At 40.9% G+C, this 17,531-nt stretch overlaps 1 protein-coding gene across 1 annotated transcript in view; it reads right to left on the reverse strand.

Moving 5' to 3' along the window:
- Positions 1 to 12,051: 12,051 nt before the first annotated feature.
- LOC104277631 (protein disulfide-isomerase-like protein of the testis) overlaps positions 12,052 to 17,531 on the reverse strand; it is a gene marked incomplete at its 5' end in the record, with an annotated part of 16,035 nt that continues 10,555 nt past the window's right edge. The window contains 3 exon segments of the mRNA XM_009874321.1: positions 12,052 to 12,123; positions 13,781 to 13,870; positions 17,505 to 17,531. The exon segment at positions 17,505 to 17,531 is cut by the window's right edge and continues 9 nt beyond it. Of these exon segments, the coding sequence (XP_009872623.1) occupies positions 12,052 to 12,123; positions 13,781 to 13,870; positions 17,505 to 17,531 (189 nt within the window).

The following is a 17,531-nucleotide window of genomic DNA, read 5'->3' on the forward strand; positions in this document are numbered from 1 at the left end:
CTCACCCCCTTGTGAATATAAACATGCTCTTAATGAGAGTGGAGGAACTGTCAGGCAGCATTTACTTGCTTCTGCAAGTGCTATTGTGTGCTAAATTGTAGGATTTCCATTTGAGGTGATGCAGGAAAGAGAGAGGAGTCCTCTGCTTGTCAAAGTCTTCATTTCAGCAGCGATGGGGATTATTTGTTACGATTGCTTGTAACAGTTCAAACTACGTAATTTCAGTCTTCCTGGGAGTTAACATACAGCCAGAAAACAGCTCTCTGGGGTTTAACTGGGAGATACCAAGCTAGTGATCATATCCATTTGCCTACAGCTACTTCACTTCTGCCCTCTCGCTTTTCCAGAGGCACAAGCAGGCTCTCAGAGGAGCGTCTCCATATCACCTGAGACAAATCAGCCGTTCCAGATTTTCCCTCACCTTAAATCAGTGAATGATGTGTCCTCTGAGGAAACATCAGACTTTTTCCTGCATTTTTGACTGAAGCTGACAGTGGCCATTCCCCTGGCTGTGTTAGCAACAAGTGGAATATATCAGAGGCCAGATATGCGAAATTAAATGTATAAGGTGCCTAGGAATGTATTGTGTGCCTCTGATAACAGAGCTTCTCTGAGCATGTGATGTTAATAGGGCACTTGTATCTATAGGGTTTGCTCCATAGACCTCCCGAGACTCCATCACAGGCTTTGCACAGCTGCAAGCAGCTGAGGTGACAAACAAAACAGGTGGGGGGCATTTGCTGTGCTTGCCTAAGGGCCAGCTTGGAGGGAGCATCCGTTGCTCCTACAAAACCTGGAGATAACGCTTGTGCTGACTGTCAGTGGGTGAAGGGATCAATGCAGTCCTTCAATGCTCCCCACGCCACAAGTGCAAAGCTGTGCATGGCTATGGGCTTGAAGGGATTTTTTTATTTCCTTCACTCAGTGTCTTGTGGGCCAGAGGCAGGCTCTGTCTGGATTGGAACAGCGTAGCTGTGTCTCTAGGCTCCTGTCTGCGACCAGCAGCCCGCATGCCTCACTGGGCACTGCTAATGGTGGGTTAATACCGTGAGCCCCCTGCCCCTAGCCAGTTGGTTTGTGTTTGGAAAGTGGTCTGGACTGTTTTCTTTCTAGTCGCGGAGGGAGTCAGAAACAAATTGGACAGTGTAGGTGACTGTAGCTGTGATGTGACATTCTGCAAAAAGTGCCATGACCTCAGCAAGGGTTGTCACAGCTCACCAGGTGAATTTATCTGCTCAAAAAAACAAAGTGAGATTATCTGTCATGCTCAGTTTTGCCAAGAAGCAGAGGGAGGGATTATATCATATATCACTGTCAGCTGTATCGTGCCCCTCAGAAGGTGAACGATTTGCATCTTGCTGTTATTATCAGCCTTTACTTTGACATTAGAACTGTGATTATCTCCTCCAAAATGTATTTGTATTGGCCAGCAAAGACATCTGCCATCAGCAGACCTACATATTCAAATATGATTTCTTGCATTTTGTTCCTTTACTCTGAATGACTCTTCCCTCTAATAGCACTCCCACAGTCTCCTTCAGAAATTATAACTGCTTTGGACTGCATGCCCCAGGAGGTGATCTTTGTAAATTGGCAGCTTTGCCTCTCTGTAAATCTTCTGCCAACTTGCAGAGTTCACGTGGTTCATCCTTTAGGCTAACAGCTTCTTTATATTGAAGCACACACGTACACTTACGCTCACAGTAGTGAGTTTTTCATCATAACTCAGAAAAGTGTTGCAGCCTTCTTGCTACTTCATTATACATTTAAATGAAACTTGGCGCTCCCTTTTGTAGTGACTGTTCAGCTAGGGCAGCTCTATCTTTTGGTGACTTCAGTGTGGGAAAAGAGGGCTCTGGTTTTGGCTGCCTCTGTGCTTATGCTGGGTTCTTTAGGAACGGCAATTAATTTAAATGGTAGCTGGTGCAAGTAATATATATAATCACTGTTAAAGATAGAAAATATCTTGTGCTCAAACTATGCTGTGCCATGATCACACAGGTAGCTTCTTGTGCATCCCACACGCTGCACTGTTCATCTGAAAAATCTACGCCAATGGAGGCAAAGCTTGATGCTAGTAAAGGATTATCAATAGTTGCTCTTAATTAGTCACAGACCTGTTGTATTCCTTGCTTTTAATGTGATTCTTCCAGGTCTGTCACCTGTGTTGTGCTTGCGTCTTGGAGTCAGTTTCAGCAAGGAAATACTGATGGTACAGCACCTACATGACATACATATGGCAAATGTAGCAAGTGCCTGGGAATGATATTAAACATTTTCTTCTAAAAGAGCACAGGACTGAGATTTTTATAGGTTCTTCTGAAACAGAATGGATCCACTGCAAAATTCAGTAGCATGAGTTTATGCTGCAGACATTGACCTGAACGTTGGTCTGAATTTCTTTGTTATTTGCTCAGCTGATCTTTACCCTTTGCCATAATGTAACAGCTCCCTGGCGCCAAATGCTGTTTTAACTCTTGTCCCTCACCCCAAAGTCACAAGGGATGCTCAGAGTAGAACCAAGGCTGAGTATTTTGTGTGTGCTGAAAAATTCTCTTGCTTTCCCAAACCTGGAAAGCTCTGTCCCCCTGTTGCCATGGTAACACCTCCAATCCACATTCCTTCATCATTGCTCACTATTAACCTTGCTCTACAGCTGTCTTGAAGCAATCATTGTCCCTTCCTGTCTCTGTGCTGAAGCAAGGAGAGAAACTATGCAGAAAAGCCATGTGCACACAAGGGCAGGTTCATTCTGGGTATAAACCCACCAAAGTGATTAGCGCTGTGGACAGGCTTAGAAAGTGCAGCTCTGACTTACAACTTTTATGTTGATGGTCACACAGACTGTTCCCTGGTATACCTGCTTTTGCTCACACCCCTGAAATTGGGAATTGTTTAGGAAATTGGTTGCCTGGGATTTCTCTGTCTGGGTTATAGTTGGCCACGAGGCTAAGCTAAAGGGCATCTGATGAAGGGTTTGTCACAGAAGGCAGACTGGCTCAAGACTGTAGAAGCTGTTGTGAAGGGAGTTAAGATGAAATCCCCGCACTGCCATTCCCTCTCTTCCTCAAAGTGATGACCAGTAAATTTGTTGAAATAGGCTTGACCCATGTGGTTGAAGCTTCAGGTTATGTATCTGATGGTCTTTGTAGTGCCTACAGATCTTTCCATTAGAAAATGCTTGATGGCAACCAGCCTGGCAAGATCTCCTTGTAGATCCTACTTATGTCACCCAAACTAAGTTCCCCGAGTGAAATAAGTTTTTCAAAGGCTACTGTTCTCTTCATACACATCTGTACCTCTGCTTTTGGTAGAGCTGGCTTAGAGGTAAAATGGTTTTGGTGTGTTCTGAACCTGCAAGGCTGTGCAACACAAATGAAGTGTAGACCATGCCTTATTTTGATGCAAATGTTATCTCACATAATCACAAAGTCCTGTATGGTTACTTGTCTTTACCTAGAAACACTGGTAATTATCTATTGCTAAGTGGATAATTACAGTACTTGTAACTAAAACTCACTCGGTGTCTTCTAGGATGTGAATAAGGACTGTTCTCCCACTCCTGAAATGTATGTTTTTACCCATCGTGGCTTAAGACAAAGTGAGTGCCATCATGGGATGTCCTAATCTCTCACTGTACATGGCCTTTTTCACAACGTGGTAACTGACCTATTTGGAAAAATAATCCAACACAGCCTTGTGTAACCTGGAAACTTCATAATCAGAAAAATTGCATGGAACTGTGTTTATATTGTATTGACAGTTTTCACTTTAGGTTTAGCTGGAATGTTCTCCGCTGCCTGACACTCTTCCAGGATTCAATAAAACTGCACTAAAACTGTTTCCCCAAAATAGAGGCTTTGTAAATCAAACCCAACCCAAAGGCTTTTCCCAGAAGTGGGACAGGGAGAATTGCACTGATAGGTGGTCTTCTGTGTGCAAGGTGTCTTAGGTATGATTGTGACTGTGTATTTAGGACTGGATGCTTTTAAATTCTGTTGGAATTTAGGAGGGGAAGTCCCTGCAAATCTACAGCTGTGTTGCAAGAACTGTGGTGGCCAGAAAGTGAACTGCATGAGAAAGTGTAAGCTAAGGAAAATACAGACAGTGAACATATAATGGGCTTAATAGCGTTTACCTAAACTTGTTTTTATTTTTAATCAGTTCAAGCAAGTGTTAATTCAAATGTCTGTATGTCAGCCTCCTTGAAAAATGTGTAAATCCATTTGAGTGTGAAGTTAAAATAACAGTGGTGGTGATGGGAAGTCCCCAACCTGATATTGAATGCAGAAGGTGTTTTAACACTGTCCATCAGTTAATCGATTGGGAACAAATTCTTACATTTTGGGCCTAGCTTTGAAACGTGCAGAGAGATGAAAATCAACTCTTACTTCACCTGGACTTGATTTTTCTCCACCTACAGAGAGTTCATTTTGCACAGCAGTGATTTTCGGTCACCTGTAATGTACTCTCTGCTTGTGTTAGTATGTCACTATCTTCTGAAAATCACCTTTCTGTAAGCACAAGTAGTAGTGTAGTCCTTCAGAGACAACAATTTTAGCCCCAGGAAGAACTGAGAGGATCTTGAGTCATGAGTGATCTGTATGAATAGAGAGAACTGAAGGAACTCAAGCTAGGATGCTAAAGAATTGTTAGAGGAAATAATGGTGGTGAAGATACAGTAAGGAAGAACTGGGCAGATCTTGGAACTCATCCAAAATAGAAACATTTTTGAGAAATAAGCCAGTGGCACGTTAAAAAGAGAAAAAAATCAAGGCCACACATAACAGCTGGTTTAATATGATCAGGGAGCTATCTTGGGATGTTACCGTTGCTGTGGGTTTCTTTAGTTATGACCATGGTTCAGTATAGAAGACTTAACACTGTCTTTTCTGTAAACATCACTAGCCCACTTTGTTGTATTTCCACAGAGACTTCTTTTAAATTGCAGTCAGATCTCGTGATAGGCAGCAATACTGTGTTTGCAGCTCTCAGTGCATAATAACATGGTAGCTCTGCTGCAGTGATGTTGTTTTTGTGCGAGTTCAGTTTGAGCAATGGCAGAATCAGTTGGCATATCCCACATAACATGTTTCAGACAATTGTTTCAAATTTGTAGAATTAGGCAAAAGAGTTTAATACTCTTGAAAAAGACTTTACTGTTATTTTATGCATTACCACACAGCGATAACTCTAAAATAGTAAGGCTTTGGATGGGGGTTGAGATATTTTAATTGTAACTTTCTAGGCTGAGTGTTAATTTTGGTTTCAGAAATTTTGTATTTTTTTCCTTGATGTTTTGTTCTGCAAAAATATGTCTGATCTCTCAGGCCAATTCCAAAAGGCCAAAGTTACTCCTGTTTCAAATGGCTTGATGTAAGCATTAATTAACTACAAGTCAGTGGTTTATTCAGAAACGCACTGGTGCTAGCTGATCTTTTGAGCAGCTCTAGAGCTTGGCAAGAGTGTTACAGGTATGAAGATCTAGTAGATCCTGATTCAACCATTCTCTTTCTTGAGAGTACAGGGATGGGCCTGTGATCCTTAGGGTGTCCATTGGCATTAGCTGTGAGGTCTTTTTTCCTCTCAAATACGATGTTATTTGGCCCTGCTGGTGCCCTGAGTTCTGTCCCCGAGGTCGGTAAGGCATCCAAGGAGCCAATGCAGAGAATAAGATCTTTTGATTTACCGGTAGGTGGCATTAGCAGAGCAGAGAGATGTGCTGTGGACGTTGCTCATGAAGAAATTAGCCGTGCTGACTTCCTGGGAGGCTTGACTTAATAGCTTTTTACTTGCCAGCTCATCCCCCTAGATTGTGCCTAGGTAGCTTTTTTGACACTTTACAATTTTGTGCAGAATGATTGCCTTAAGTTTTGGTTGCATACCACTCACTGTGATTTTCCTTAAGTCATACGGCCTTATTTCTCATCTCTGACCTTATGATTGAAATACGTTGCTGTACTAGGCTTGGATAAATTAATAAGAACAAGAAGAGTAAAAACTTAAAAAGTATCTTGCTTGCTTCCAATGTAAATGAGAATTTGTTCACTTCAAAACTACAATGGCTGTCAGTTGGAAAAGATTTTTGGGCTGCAAAATGATATTAATTTGAAGATGAAGAAATTCATTTATCCAAATAAATGTTCTTGTCATGTATCACAAATCACGTTTCACTTTCACCAACAACTGTTCAATAGATGACATCTTCCTTGTGGTCTATGAAGTCCTCTGGTTGCTGAGGGAGCACATCTTTCACCTTTCCACATCAGAGTGCTCTCTGAGGAAATTGTTCAAAAAATTCTTATGTCGATCAGTGTCTAAGTGCCAAGGTTTCAAGTGGGAAAATACACAGATGAATTTACAGCAAAGTTTGTAAATTAAGTGCCCACTAAATAGTGTCCAGTCTCTTCTTTCAATGAGTCTTAATAATTTCCCACGTAATCTTTTATTAAAGACTAGGAAGAAAATAGTTTAGACCAGAGGCATGTATTTTACACCATTGGGAAGGTTGTTAAATCGCACACTTGGCTCTTATAAAGGCTTTAATTGCTACCCATAAACCATATATTCCTAGAGGTACTTGATGCTGTGCAGCCAGTGTAAAACAGTGACACAGATTTGCAGAATGTGCTCAGAGTCTTCCAAGCAGATGTGATTTCTAAGCAAATACCTTGGTCTGTTGAAGTTACTAGACTTTGGCAAATTGCCGTTTAAGAAAAGGGTCAGGGCACAGTGGAAGAGAGTGAATTTTTCTTTCCTGACTCGGCAAATAGCGGTGCTTTGGAGGAAAAAAGAGTGAGGCAAGCAGAGTCTCATCAGTGTCAAAGTAAGCAAAGGGAAATGATAGTTAACCAATATTTATGAATCCTTTAATCCATTACTGGTCTTAAAGGACTATTCTTCTGACAACCACAGATGACATGACCCGGGATGTAGGGGCTGGAGGGAATGCTTTCCCAGGGATTTAGCTGAGGAGCGTGTCTGAGTTTAGCTCAGAAGCAGTGTCTGAGTCTGTTAGCACGTGGTGTGCGTGCTAAGAAATAACCAGCACCTGCTCAAAACTGACAGAGCTGGAGATGGGAAATTTAGGCAGAATTATCCAATTATTACAATCTATGAAATACATGCTTTGGAAAGCTCAGGCTTCAGCAGTGATGTTTACACATGCACAGAGCCCTTTGCCTCTGCTGACTAATTTCCGATTCTACCTGTGCTGTAGTTGGCAAGCAGGCGCAGTTGTTCAAGGGGGCTCTTGCCAACTGAGCTGATGAAAGTGCTTTTCAGTAAGATTCTGATTAAATGCTTTAGTAATATTTATTATTCATTGGTTGCAGTTGCTGGCAATGTGCATTTGCCCAGGAGAGCTCAAATTAAATGCAGCAAGGTGTTACTTGCTAGGGAGGGGAGAAAACAGTTCTTTGGTGGTGTTCCCTGCGAGATGTGTCAGTGCTGACACAGCTCCAGCGAGGGGCCCTGGGCAGTCAGTTCCTCACCCGCTGTAGCGTAGCGGGCAGGCTCTGCTGAAGAGGCAGCCGCTGTGTGTTTTTTCAGCAGCGAGAGGGTCAGCAGGGCTGGCATGGCTTTAGTTCTGTCAGTGTTTTACATAAAGCAGATGTTTCCAAAGGTGATTCTCAGAAACTGGAAACTGAAGGCACTCTGGGCACTGTGTGTTTCTCTTGGTCCAGTACTTCACCATGAGAAACAGCAGCCTCCTCTGAGACCAGTGAAAGAGAAGAATTTGGCTTGGCCTTTCAGTCACAGTATTTCCCAAATTCAGTGACTTGAGTATACAATATGAGCACTGAAATCCACCTGGAAGCCCTCTGAACTGGATATGAGTTTGAGTGAATGATTGTCGGCTTGTCTGGGACTCTTGATGCGCAGAGGCAGTAGCGTGGCCACAAGCCCAGGAGACAGATGTTTTTAAAGATTTTCCCAAATCAAAGTTTTAAATGATCACAACTGCAATCCCATGTCACCACTAATTATACCAAACCTGGTTTTCAAACATCTGAGGAGAGTAATTTCCATCAGGCAAACTCCACTTAACACAATAGTATGTTTTTATTGAAATGTGAATTGTTTTTTATTACTATTTCTGTGTAACATCCTTGTGGCCTTGGAGGAAACTCTCCTCTCTGTGCTGTCAGGAGCATGAGAGAAAGGCAAGTCAAAGTTAAAGGCTTCATTATGTGTGAAGTCTGACAATCCAGGTCTTTGAATTAAACGCTGGATTTGGACATCTCCCTCTGGCTGTCCCATTAGTCATCAAGCATACAACATGTATCTAGCTAGCAAAACCAAACCTCTGACATGCAGGCCAGACCTTTGGAGTTATTCCAGTTATACCACTTCTTGCAAATCAGGGTTTTCTGAACAGTCAGTGCATTGGTTGTGCATTTGTATTTATCTCTTTTAATATCTTGTGGTTCTGTTTCTGCTGTTAGGCTGATGCCAGCTGACAGTAATTCCAAGGGAGTTAAGCTAGGATAAAGCCCTTATAGAAAGGAAAAGTATTACTGCATTTCTCTTTAGGATTGATTATTTTTCCTGTGCATCTGAGCGTTTATGAATGACTGTCAATTCTGAACCGTGTTTTTCTTTCCCAGGATTTTCAAAAAGAACTTAATGAGATGAATTGCTATCTGCAAGGTGCTCAAAGCATGTATTTTAAGGCAGAATAGGCTGCTATTTAGCAGAAAACAAATCAGCATTTTTTGATGATCATTCAGGTTTAACCTCTTTTTTGTATTAAACTTTGCTATACTTCACATTTTGTTTGAGAGTTCTTTTATAAGTAAGATTACTAGTTGGGAGCGTTGCTTCTATTTCTCCGTGTTAACCAGACCATCTTGATACTGCAGATTAAACCAGCTCCTCAGTTGGTGCACACTGATATCTATTTACTTAATCCTGTCAGCCTTAATTGATAGGGCTTATTTATATGCATGGGGAGATTTTTTCATATGATTAAAACCAAGTGATATTGTGCGTTCAAAATATTGGTATTCATTTACAGGAATAAATTTGATTAATAAACATCTATTATTTTTCAGTGGATTTAAATAATGTTTAGAATGTTTGATCACAGTTACAATGAGATTCAATTCATGTTTAGATTACAGTAAGCAGTGTTTGACTTAGCAGAGCTTGAGGAAGCAATTGAATTTCAGGCATTTTGGGGCTTAATTCTGCCTGTGACAGTTGAGGAGCCACTAAGGAGTGTTACGAGCTTTGTTTATCAAACTGGCAGAAATTGGCACAAAAGGGGAAGTATGTTGGTGGTAGGCTATCTGAATCAGGTTAAAACACTTTTAAATTTTTTTTCCAGGAAAATATTTTCAAACTGACTTGAGTGAGAGGGAGAATGAGACAATGCGCAATGCCCCGTGCCTGGCGTGGAGGGCCCGCTCTGCCGTGGGTGAGGGCTGGAGGAGCTCAGCCCGGACAGTAGCGAGGCAGGCTTTGGACCACAGGAATACTTGCCTTTCAGGCAGGCTTTTACCAGATGTTTTATAAAACAGATTTGCAACTCTTGGCATGTGTCAGGGCACAGCATGTGAGTCCGCACTTGTCCCTGTGTCTTGACACAACATCTGAGTGTGGCTGGAATAGAAATGGGAACATCTTTTGCCGAGGTGGCACATGTTTTCATTAATATGTAATCTTGCACCTTATAATAGGATAGATAGCAGCTTCAGGATTGAGCCTTGTATACAGTGGGTAGGCGCAGTGAAAATTAATTTTTTTTTCATTATCTTGAATGGTAAACCCATCTGCCAGATAGAGAGTGGTACTGAACATTGCTTGCTCTATTTTTCTCTGAGGAAACTAATTAAAAGATTATAGCTTCTGTGTTTAATAGTTGTTCAAAATATATTGGTGGCGCTGCTTGCCATTCAGATTTCATCATGCTGTAAGCAGCAAAGGGAAAGCATACTGACACTTCTCTCTTTGGGATTCAGTTCATCTCATTCGCTTTCTAATCTGATCTCCTAGGATATCAAATGAGGGTTTCTGTTTGTTAATGAATGTGCAATGTAAAATGAAAGTTAAATGACACCAAATATCCAGCAATGATCAGGTTTGCTTTGTGAGAGGTGCTTCTGGCAGTGTCCCAGAGAACTTGTGTTTGATATCCAAAGAACTTAGTTGTGTTTAAGAGAAGCAGTTTTGTCATACTTCAGTGGTTGAACTGCCAGGTACTTGTTTCTGTGTGGTATTTGTAAATAAAGTGAGAAACACTTACTGTTAACTGTGTTCCATGCTGTCCAGCTGGAGTGGGTTTTCCACCCACAGCAAACTTAGGTTGATCTCTTTAAAACCAGCACGCTGGTATCTGAGATCCCATCTCTTGCTGCTGAGAGTTTGATTTGTACTATATTGCAATTCTATCAGAAATTTGCCCTGTCCTAAAAACAAGAGGCTTAAACTTTACTTGGCATCTTCAAAGAAGAGTTTTGCTTTAAATAATAATAGTTCGCCTGTGGCTCACAATTAAGAATGGTGGAGTGGGTGGCGCCTTTCAGATCTATGGTCCTGACTTTTAAGCTACAGTTCCTTATGTAGCTCTAAGTTCCTCTTCCCCTTGTAGGTGATGTTGCTGGGACAGAGGGAGCTGCAGCTGGCAGAAACCTCAGTGTGTGGACCTCGTCTGATCAGTGGTCTTCACCAATTTCAGATAGTCTAAGTAAACTTCTCAAGAAACTGGGTCTAAGACCTGCAAAACCAAGGTGGATGTATTAGCAATGATGATTCAGCACTGAACACGTTTCCATTAAAAGGGTTTAACTGCAGCCCCAGTGAATGTTAGCCCCAGCAGAAATTAAATTGTGCCCATGAAATATCAACAGAAACTGTTTTACTTTATGTCTTCTTGTTAACTACAATGAAGGCCAACTGATGGCCTCATGCAGTGAGTGTGTTGCATCTTATTTGCAAGACCTGTGAAATAAAGAGAAGTTAATATTTCATATGAAATCTCAAAGTGTGGCTATTTCATTACACGTTGCAGCCTGGGTAGTGAGAAGGCCGTCTGTCATGAATTGCAAATAACTGTAATATGTATGAGGTCCAATACTTTAAAATTGTCCATCTCTTGTTGACTTGCATGACAGATGAGAGTTGGGAGATTGCCACTGTTCTTGCATTGCTGTATTCTTCACTGCAGTGCCTAATCCTTTTTCCATTCAAGTGTATGTTCCTTCATTTTGTAAGTTCCCCCTTTTTTTTTTTCTGCTAACATAGTACAGTAATTTATTAGCATTAGCAAGTTGGGAACAAAGACTTTGGAAATTTGCTTTTGAAATAAAATATTAGTAAATTATCTTTCTTTTCTAATTCTTTAAGAAAAGGTTTCAAATTTTCCAAATTACTTGCTTTATCAGACCCTTGCAGGAAGAAATTGTCCAGCAGTTTTAGCAGCTGCACTTCTATAACATGTGAATCATACCTGTGACTTTGTGCATCGGGTATGATATTTTTCTTACTGGAATTAAATTGTATCTTGATTTCTGCATTTTCTACTGCTTGATAATAAAAATCATAAACTGCCCCTTGGTGCCCCTTTGGGCATAGCCCTTAGCTTCAATTACTTCTTCTGAAGATCACTGAAGAAATGCTCTTTGCAATGTTAGGCCCATCCTTATGGGAGCTGTCAATCTCCCTTGAAAACAAAAGGGCTGTTTTAGGGTAAATTGGAGAGCAGCTGTTTGCAAACCTGTTGCAGGTTGTGTTCAGGAAGAATGGGTTTGTATCCTGATCCATCTGCCACGGGGAAAATACCTTTCTAAATCAGAACAGGTTTATTAATAATAAAGACATTATTTAAGCAAAATTGACAAAAATGTAAGAACCCATGACAACTCATCCCAGTAAAACTGGGTGATAAACAATAAAAGAAGTCACACGTAATAAACCATTGACAGTGAATTTTTTACTTTTATTTTTTGATCCATTTCTGTGTTTACTTGAGATGGTTCATTCTTCCAGTGAGTTCTTTCCAGGAAGGAATCCCCACAATCCTCAGAATTTTGCTCTTTTTCTATACTCTTAAAGTTCTTCTTTCTTTCTTATTACAGTATCTTTTCGGCTGAGATCCTCTTTCATTCCTTCTGAAGGATCCTTTTAAGAAAGGAGATACAAAAGTGAAGCTACTCATTACCAATGTTCGCAAAGAGAGTTGCTCTGGTAATTCTTTGCTTTTGAAAAAGTTTAAGATTATACAAAATGCAGATTTTAATCTTTTCAACTAAGGAACTTCAGGTCAGTAGTAGTGCAGCTGTTGCTAAAATGGATTTTGTTTTTACGCCTTTGCAATGGTTTGTGGCAAAGCTTAGATGAGGCTTTGTGTTAAGGTTTAATAAGAACTTGGAAAACCATGTTTGGGTAAGGTTGTGGGCATAAGACAGTCTTTCCCAGGCGCTATAAAAAAGCCTTCCTTCTTATTTATCTTGTTCATGCGTTTGTGAATGCCCTGAGGTAAGGATGAAGAGTTACTCCCAACAGGGAACTTCACATCAAGCACTGTACTGCACGTGGTCTAATAACGCAGTCTTCTGGGAAATCTGGTGGGTGTCGGGTAAGAATGGAGAATGTGAACAGATGACCAAATGTCAGCCACTTAACCTCTTCTGCTACACAGAGCGTGTTTTTGAATGGTGTTTCCTAACCTGACTTTTTTACTTTTTAATGTGAAAGAAAGCATGAAGCAGAAATGACAGGATATGCACAGCTTTACCATTGTATGTGAGACTGCGTAGAACTCAAGAGATCTACGCTGCTGCAAACAGATCACTAAACAACATGCAACAGAGACAGACACCAAGGACAGGCTTTGGGTGTTAGTAAACAGAATTGTGCGATGACTGAGCAAAGCTGGATGTCTGATCCTTTGTTACAGACTTCTGTGTTCCCATATTAGTTTAGTCATTTCTCTCCATCTGTAACAACTTACTTGAGCAGTGAATGCAGGAGCTAATCAAAGCTTCTTATGGAAGTCTGAAAATCCAAAACTATTCACCCACAGTTTCCCTACTAGTTGAAAAGAGTGTTAATGATAACTCTTGCTGCCCTGTAGATCTACTTCACTTCCAGGCAGAATGGGCCCATAGTTCTTACACGGGGTGGACAGTGCCTCCTTCCACATGTCAGGTGTTTTTCTGTTGCTTGGAGCTGTCTGTGTGGACACTGCTCATGTTGTTCACTTACAGTCTGTCTTTTTGCAGTGAAATGCCTGGGATTAAATAACAGGCTGAAGTGGGACAACTAATGCTTATCTGGTCTGATTTACAGTGGAGGAAGGTTTAGGAATCGAGACAATAACCATAACCAGATTGCCAAGAGAAGGGACATCGGCTGCACTGAACGTCACAGGATGAGGTAGGCAATGACTATTTGAACCACTACAGCTATAGCTGAAACTAACTTAGCTGAGGCTTCTTTTTTCCACCTAAAATCCTGACAAAGTTTTGCTTTTACTTCTCAAGGTGCAGTGATAACATGAGCAGTGGGAGAAGAGGTTTTTATGTGATGAAAACAAGGATGTGAGTGGCTGTGTGACTGCCAGGCAGTGGTGTATGGCTGTGGCTAGGGTGGTCATGCCAAGCTAGTCAGCGTGAAACCAGCTACGAGCTGGTAAGAACTGCCCAAGCATTGACATAAGCAATGGCTGAGGCCCATAGGTGTGGCTGTGCTATAGCAGGTAAAGCGTGGCTACGCAAGGTCTGAACATGCCTTGGATCACACAGCAGATCAGTTAGTATTGGGATCAAATGCCTACCTTCTTTCCTGGTTCTGCTTTTGTCTTGCTTTGTTCTTCTAAGAATTTGGAAAATGCCTCCAAGGTACGCTCACCAGCATAGGCCACCTCCTGAAAAGAAGTTTTAAAGTATTTAACTCTGTACACAAAATGCTGGAAATAACATCATCATCTAGAGGATTTCAATTCTTTACACTGACTAGACTTTTGTGCTCAGTCTAGAAAGTGAGGGCAGAGGCACAGCAGGGTCCAGTGTCCTCTGAAACTCAAATGTAAAGACAAGAGTGATGTATATCCCTAAGAATACAAGGATTTGTATAAAAACATAACTGTTATTGTATACCAGTCTGGGATCCTGACAGCTACTGACATCAGTGTCTCTTCTGTGTTTAACAATAAATTAAACATCTATTTGCAAGATATTTGGAAGAGCAGAGTCAAATTTTTGAGTGTCTGGCCACGATATTCAAAGCTGTCTAATGGTTTTGTCAGAAATTCAAATTCTGAGGGTTTACTGAGGATTTTCTTCTGAGGAAGAAGCACTTTCAGTTTAGAGTTTTAAAATTCTCCAAAGTAGGTCTAAAAAGCATAATGTATTTTAAAGACCACCCCCTCCCCTTCCCCCCACCAAATACCTTTGCTCTCTGGAAGTAAAAAGGGTCTTACGCAAGTCTTTTAACACAAAGTTGTAGAAGCTTGTGTGCATAACATTGGGAATTGTCTACTGTTACCTAAGTATATTTAGAGATAGGCGGAGGACTATTTTCACCTAGGTTAAGCTCATTTATTCACACTGAAACCAATAATGTTGTGTTACTTTACACTAGTTACTCTTAAGCCTGATTTGGGTTCAAAGGACTGTAAACACAACACCTCTTAAGAATTCCCTTAAAGTATACCCAGATTTGATATTTCTGTTCAGTAAGGTATTCTCATGTAATAAAAAGTGTAGCAGCTTTGAAGTTAATTTTTTGTGTTTATAAGGTTAAGTTTCTTGAGAAGGATTATTTTTTTGCTCCAGAGGCAATTATTAAATCTCAGATGAGTCTTGATTTTTATCAACTCTGATGATGGCTGGAACAGCAATTTCTCTGCACCTGAAGACCTGTAAAGCCAGAGCAGCAGCTGATCCCTGCACTGGTTACTGAGGATATGTGTCAACACTATTCATTGGGGTAATAGTACATAAGGGTACGTAAATGTTACTTCTCTTACTTAAAGAACAGAAACAAGTAGAATCATCTTAAATCCTTCTGAAGGGCGGTGTGTTTTTCTCCAAAATTCAGATTGGATTTGTTCTACAGTTTCACAGATAGAGCTCTGATGATGCCTGGTCCATGTAATGCACCAGATTCACTCTCTTGTTCCTTCAGCTCTGACTGTTGGTGTTTCCCAGCATGGAAACACTACACTGATGCTTTGGCAAACTGGGCACATGCTTAAATGCCCAGCTATAGCTCTAAGTCTGTTAGTTCATCCAACTCCACCTAACTCCAGATAAGCTTCAGCGGCTCCTGATTTAAAAGTAATGTCATGCAATAAGACAGTGATGTTGTTAACTTCAGGCAAAGCTGAATCTATTCTTAAACAGACTAAAGAGCAACAGCCTGCTGGAAAGAAGACAGTTCATAGCCTGGAGACCTAGCAGATACTTGTGTTTGGAGGAGGAGAGTATCTAAGGTGATCTGATGAGGTGAGACTGCTTGGAAGGGACTGCATAGTAATGTGTTCTGCCCATGACTTTGCCTCTAAGGAGGGGTGTGTCTGTGGTGGTCAGAGAACATAACCCAGTTCTAGAAACCAGCTTTGAGTTGTGTTACGTTGGCCACATTTCCCTTGGTTTATTGGAAGCAGGTTCAGACACCTTTACATGCATTTTGATGCACTTTCTAGAGTCTTCTGATAGTTATTTAATATTTAGATTTCCTACTGTTTCTTCACTAGTGTTCACTTCAGTTCTTAAACAATGCAAAAGATTGGTAGAGATAACTGGAAAGCTCGAGTGTTTGTGTTTCTAACATTAGCGAAGTACCAAAAACTGGCAAAGATGTCTGTGTGAAATCAAGGCTGCAGAAGCTGGTGTTGTTGGACTGTATATTTCCTATTACTCTCTTTCTTCATAGGCCCAAAGCCTCTTCTGTTGCTCTTTTCATGGCCAGAGTATGGGAGTAAGGTTCATATTTTTGGGGCAGTGCCTATACAGTCAAAAACATGGTAATACTGTGAGCCTTAGCACCCTGAGATACTACATTTGTATCCGTGCTCTGACTTCAGTTAACTTCTAGAGTAGGACAAGTATACATGGGAGAATTCCTGGTGTAACTGCTGCCTAGGTAGGAGGTGACTGAGGGCAGTTGCAGTGACTGTGCATTAACAGCTTGAGTGTGGCTGGATCATTTCTGATAGTGACAGTGAGTGAAAGTGTCCACAGTCAGCTGTTGGTGTAAGGAAGAAGGCCAGAATGGTTGAGTCCACAAGACTGCAGACATCTACAGGACACTCGCGCTGGTAGTCAAGTATAAGTTAATCTCTGAATTTAACAGAACTAGTATAAAAACGTGGTGCAAAAGGAAGAACTTGGGATTTCAAATACTCTTTCATTTCAGGATATTTCTAAGTTTAAGTAAGAAACAGTACCTTAATAGTTAATGAAAGTTGTTACTGTTATTTTTTTGACAAACTGACATTTATCATGAGCGTTTAATGGGTTTCTGCTTTTCTACATAAAGTCTGAACACGGTATGAGTGTGCAGGACTGCAGTTCAATTCATTAGAAGATGTGCATGCACATCCAAGAGGAAAATCTCTTCCTCAAAGATTAAATGAGGACATGGGCAAATGTCTTAGAATTTAATTTAAGTTTAGGACTAAGAAGAAAAATGAAAACCTTAGCAATGTCTTAATTATAGCAATATCTTAGAATTTATTTTCTTCAGAGATTTTCTTTTTAATTAAATTATCTGCATAGATGGAGGAATCTACCTATTTAGTATTTTTCTTTGCCTCCTCTTTCAGCAGTGTTTTCGGATTATTGTATAGCATAGCTGATGCACTAGATATCATATTGTAAAGACTATTGATCTTGACAGCAAATGTTTATTCCCAACTAAGGCTGTGATTCTGGAACAAAGTAAAATTACTGGCATAAATGTATAAAGAAAGTTATGGGATGTGGGCTTTACAAAAATGTAGAGGATATAATAAGAGTAGTACCAGCATTTTAGGGGTTATAGTCATACCTGCTCCAGAAACAACTGGCACAGAATACCTCTTGTCACGGTTTGAAGTAAAGAGGCACTGCAGAGATTAGGAGGGAGTCAGAAGTTTACTCTGATTTGAGACTTGCTAAAACCCAATGGACAGATTAGAGGTTGTTAAACAGCAGAATGTAAGGCTGTAATGGCTTGTAGGTCCAAGTCCGTAAATGATACGTGGCTTTTGCCGCAGCCTCATACATACACAATCACAGAATCATTATGGTTGGAAAGGACCTCCAAGGTCATCAAGTCCAACCTTTTTCCCAGCATTTCTCTAACCACCGCACCATAGAAGACGACAGAAGGATTTCGCCCTCTAATTCACGATTTTGACATCAATGAATCCAGTGCTGAGTAGGTAAGGACTAAAGCTTTCCTGTTGGAAGGACTCCTTTTTCACTGTGACACACGCATGTGTGCAAACACACACACAGATGCCCCCTCAGTGTGCAGCTGTGTCTCCACATGCTTCCCCAACAGCTTCTCACCTGGTTATCTGGTCCAGCAGGAAAGAG

The sequence above is a fragment of the Apaloderma vittatum genome, unplaced genomic scaffold (genome assembly GCF_000703405.1).
Source record: "Apaloderma vittatum isolate BGI_N311 unplaced genomic scaffold, ASM70340v1 scaffold11898, whole genome shotgun sequence".
NCBI classification, from domain to species: Eukaryota; Metazoa; Chordata; class Aves; order Trogoniformes; family Trogonidae; genus Apaloderma; species Apaloderma vittatum.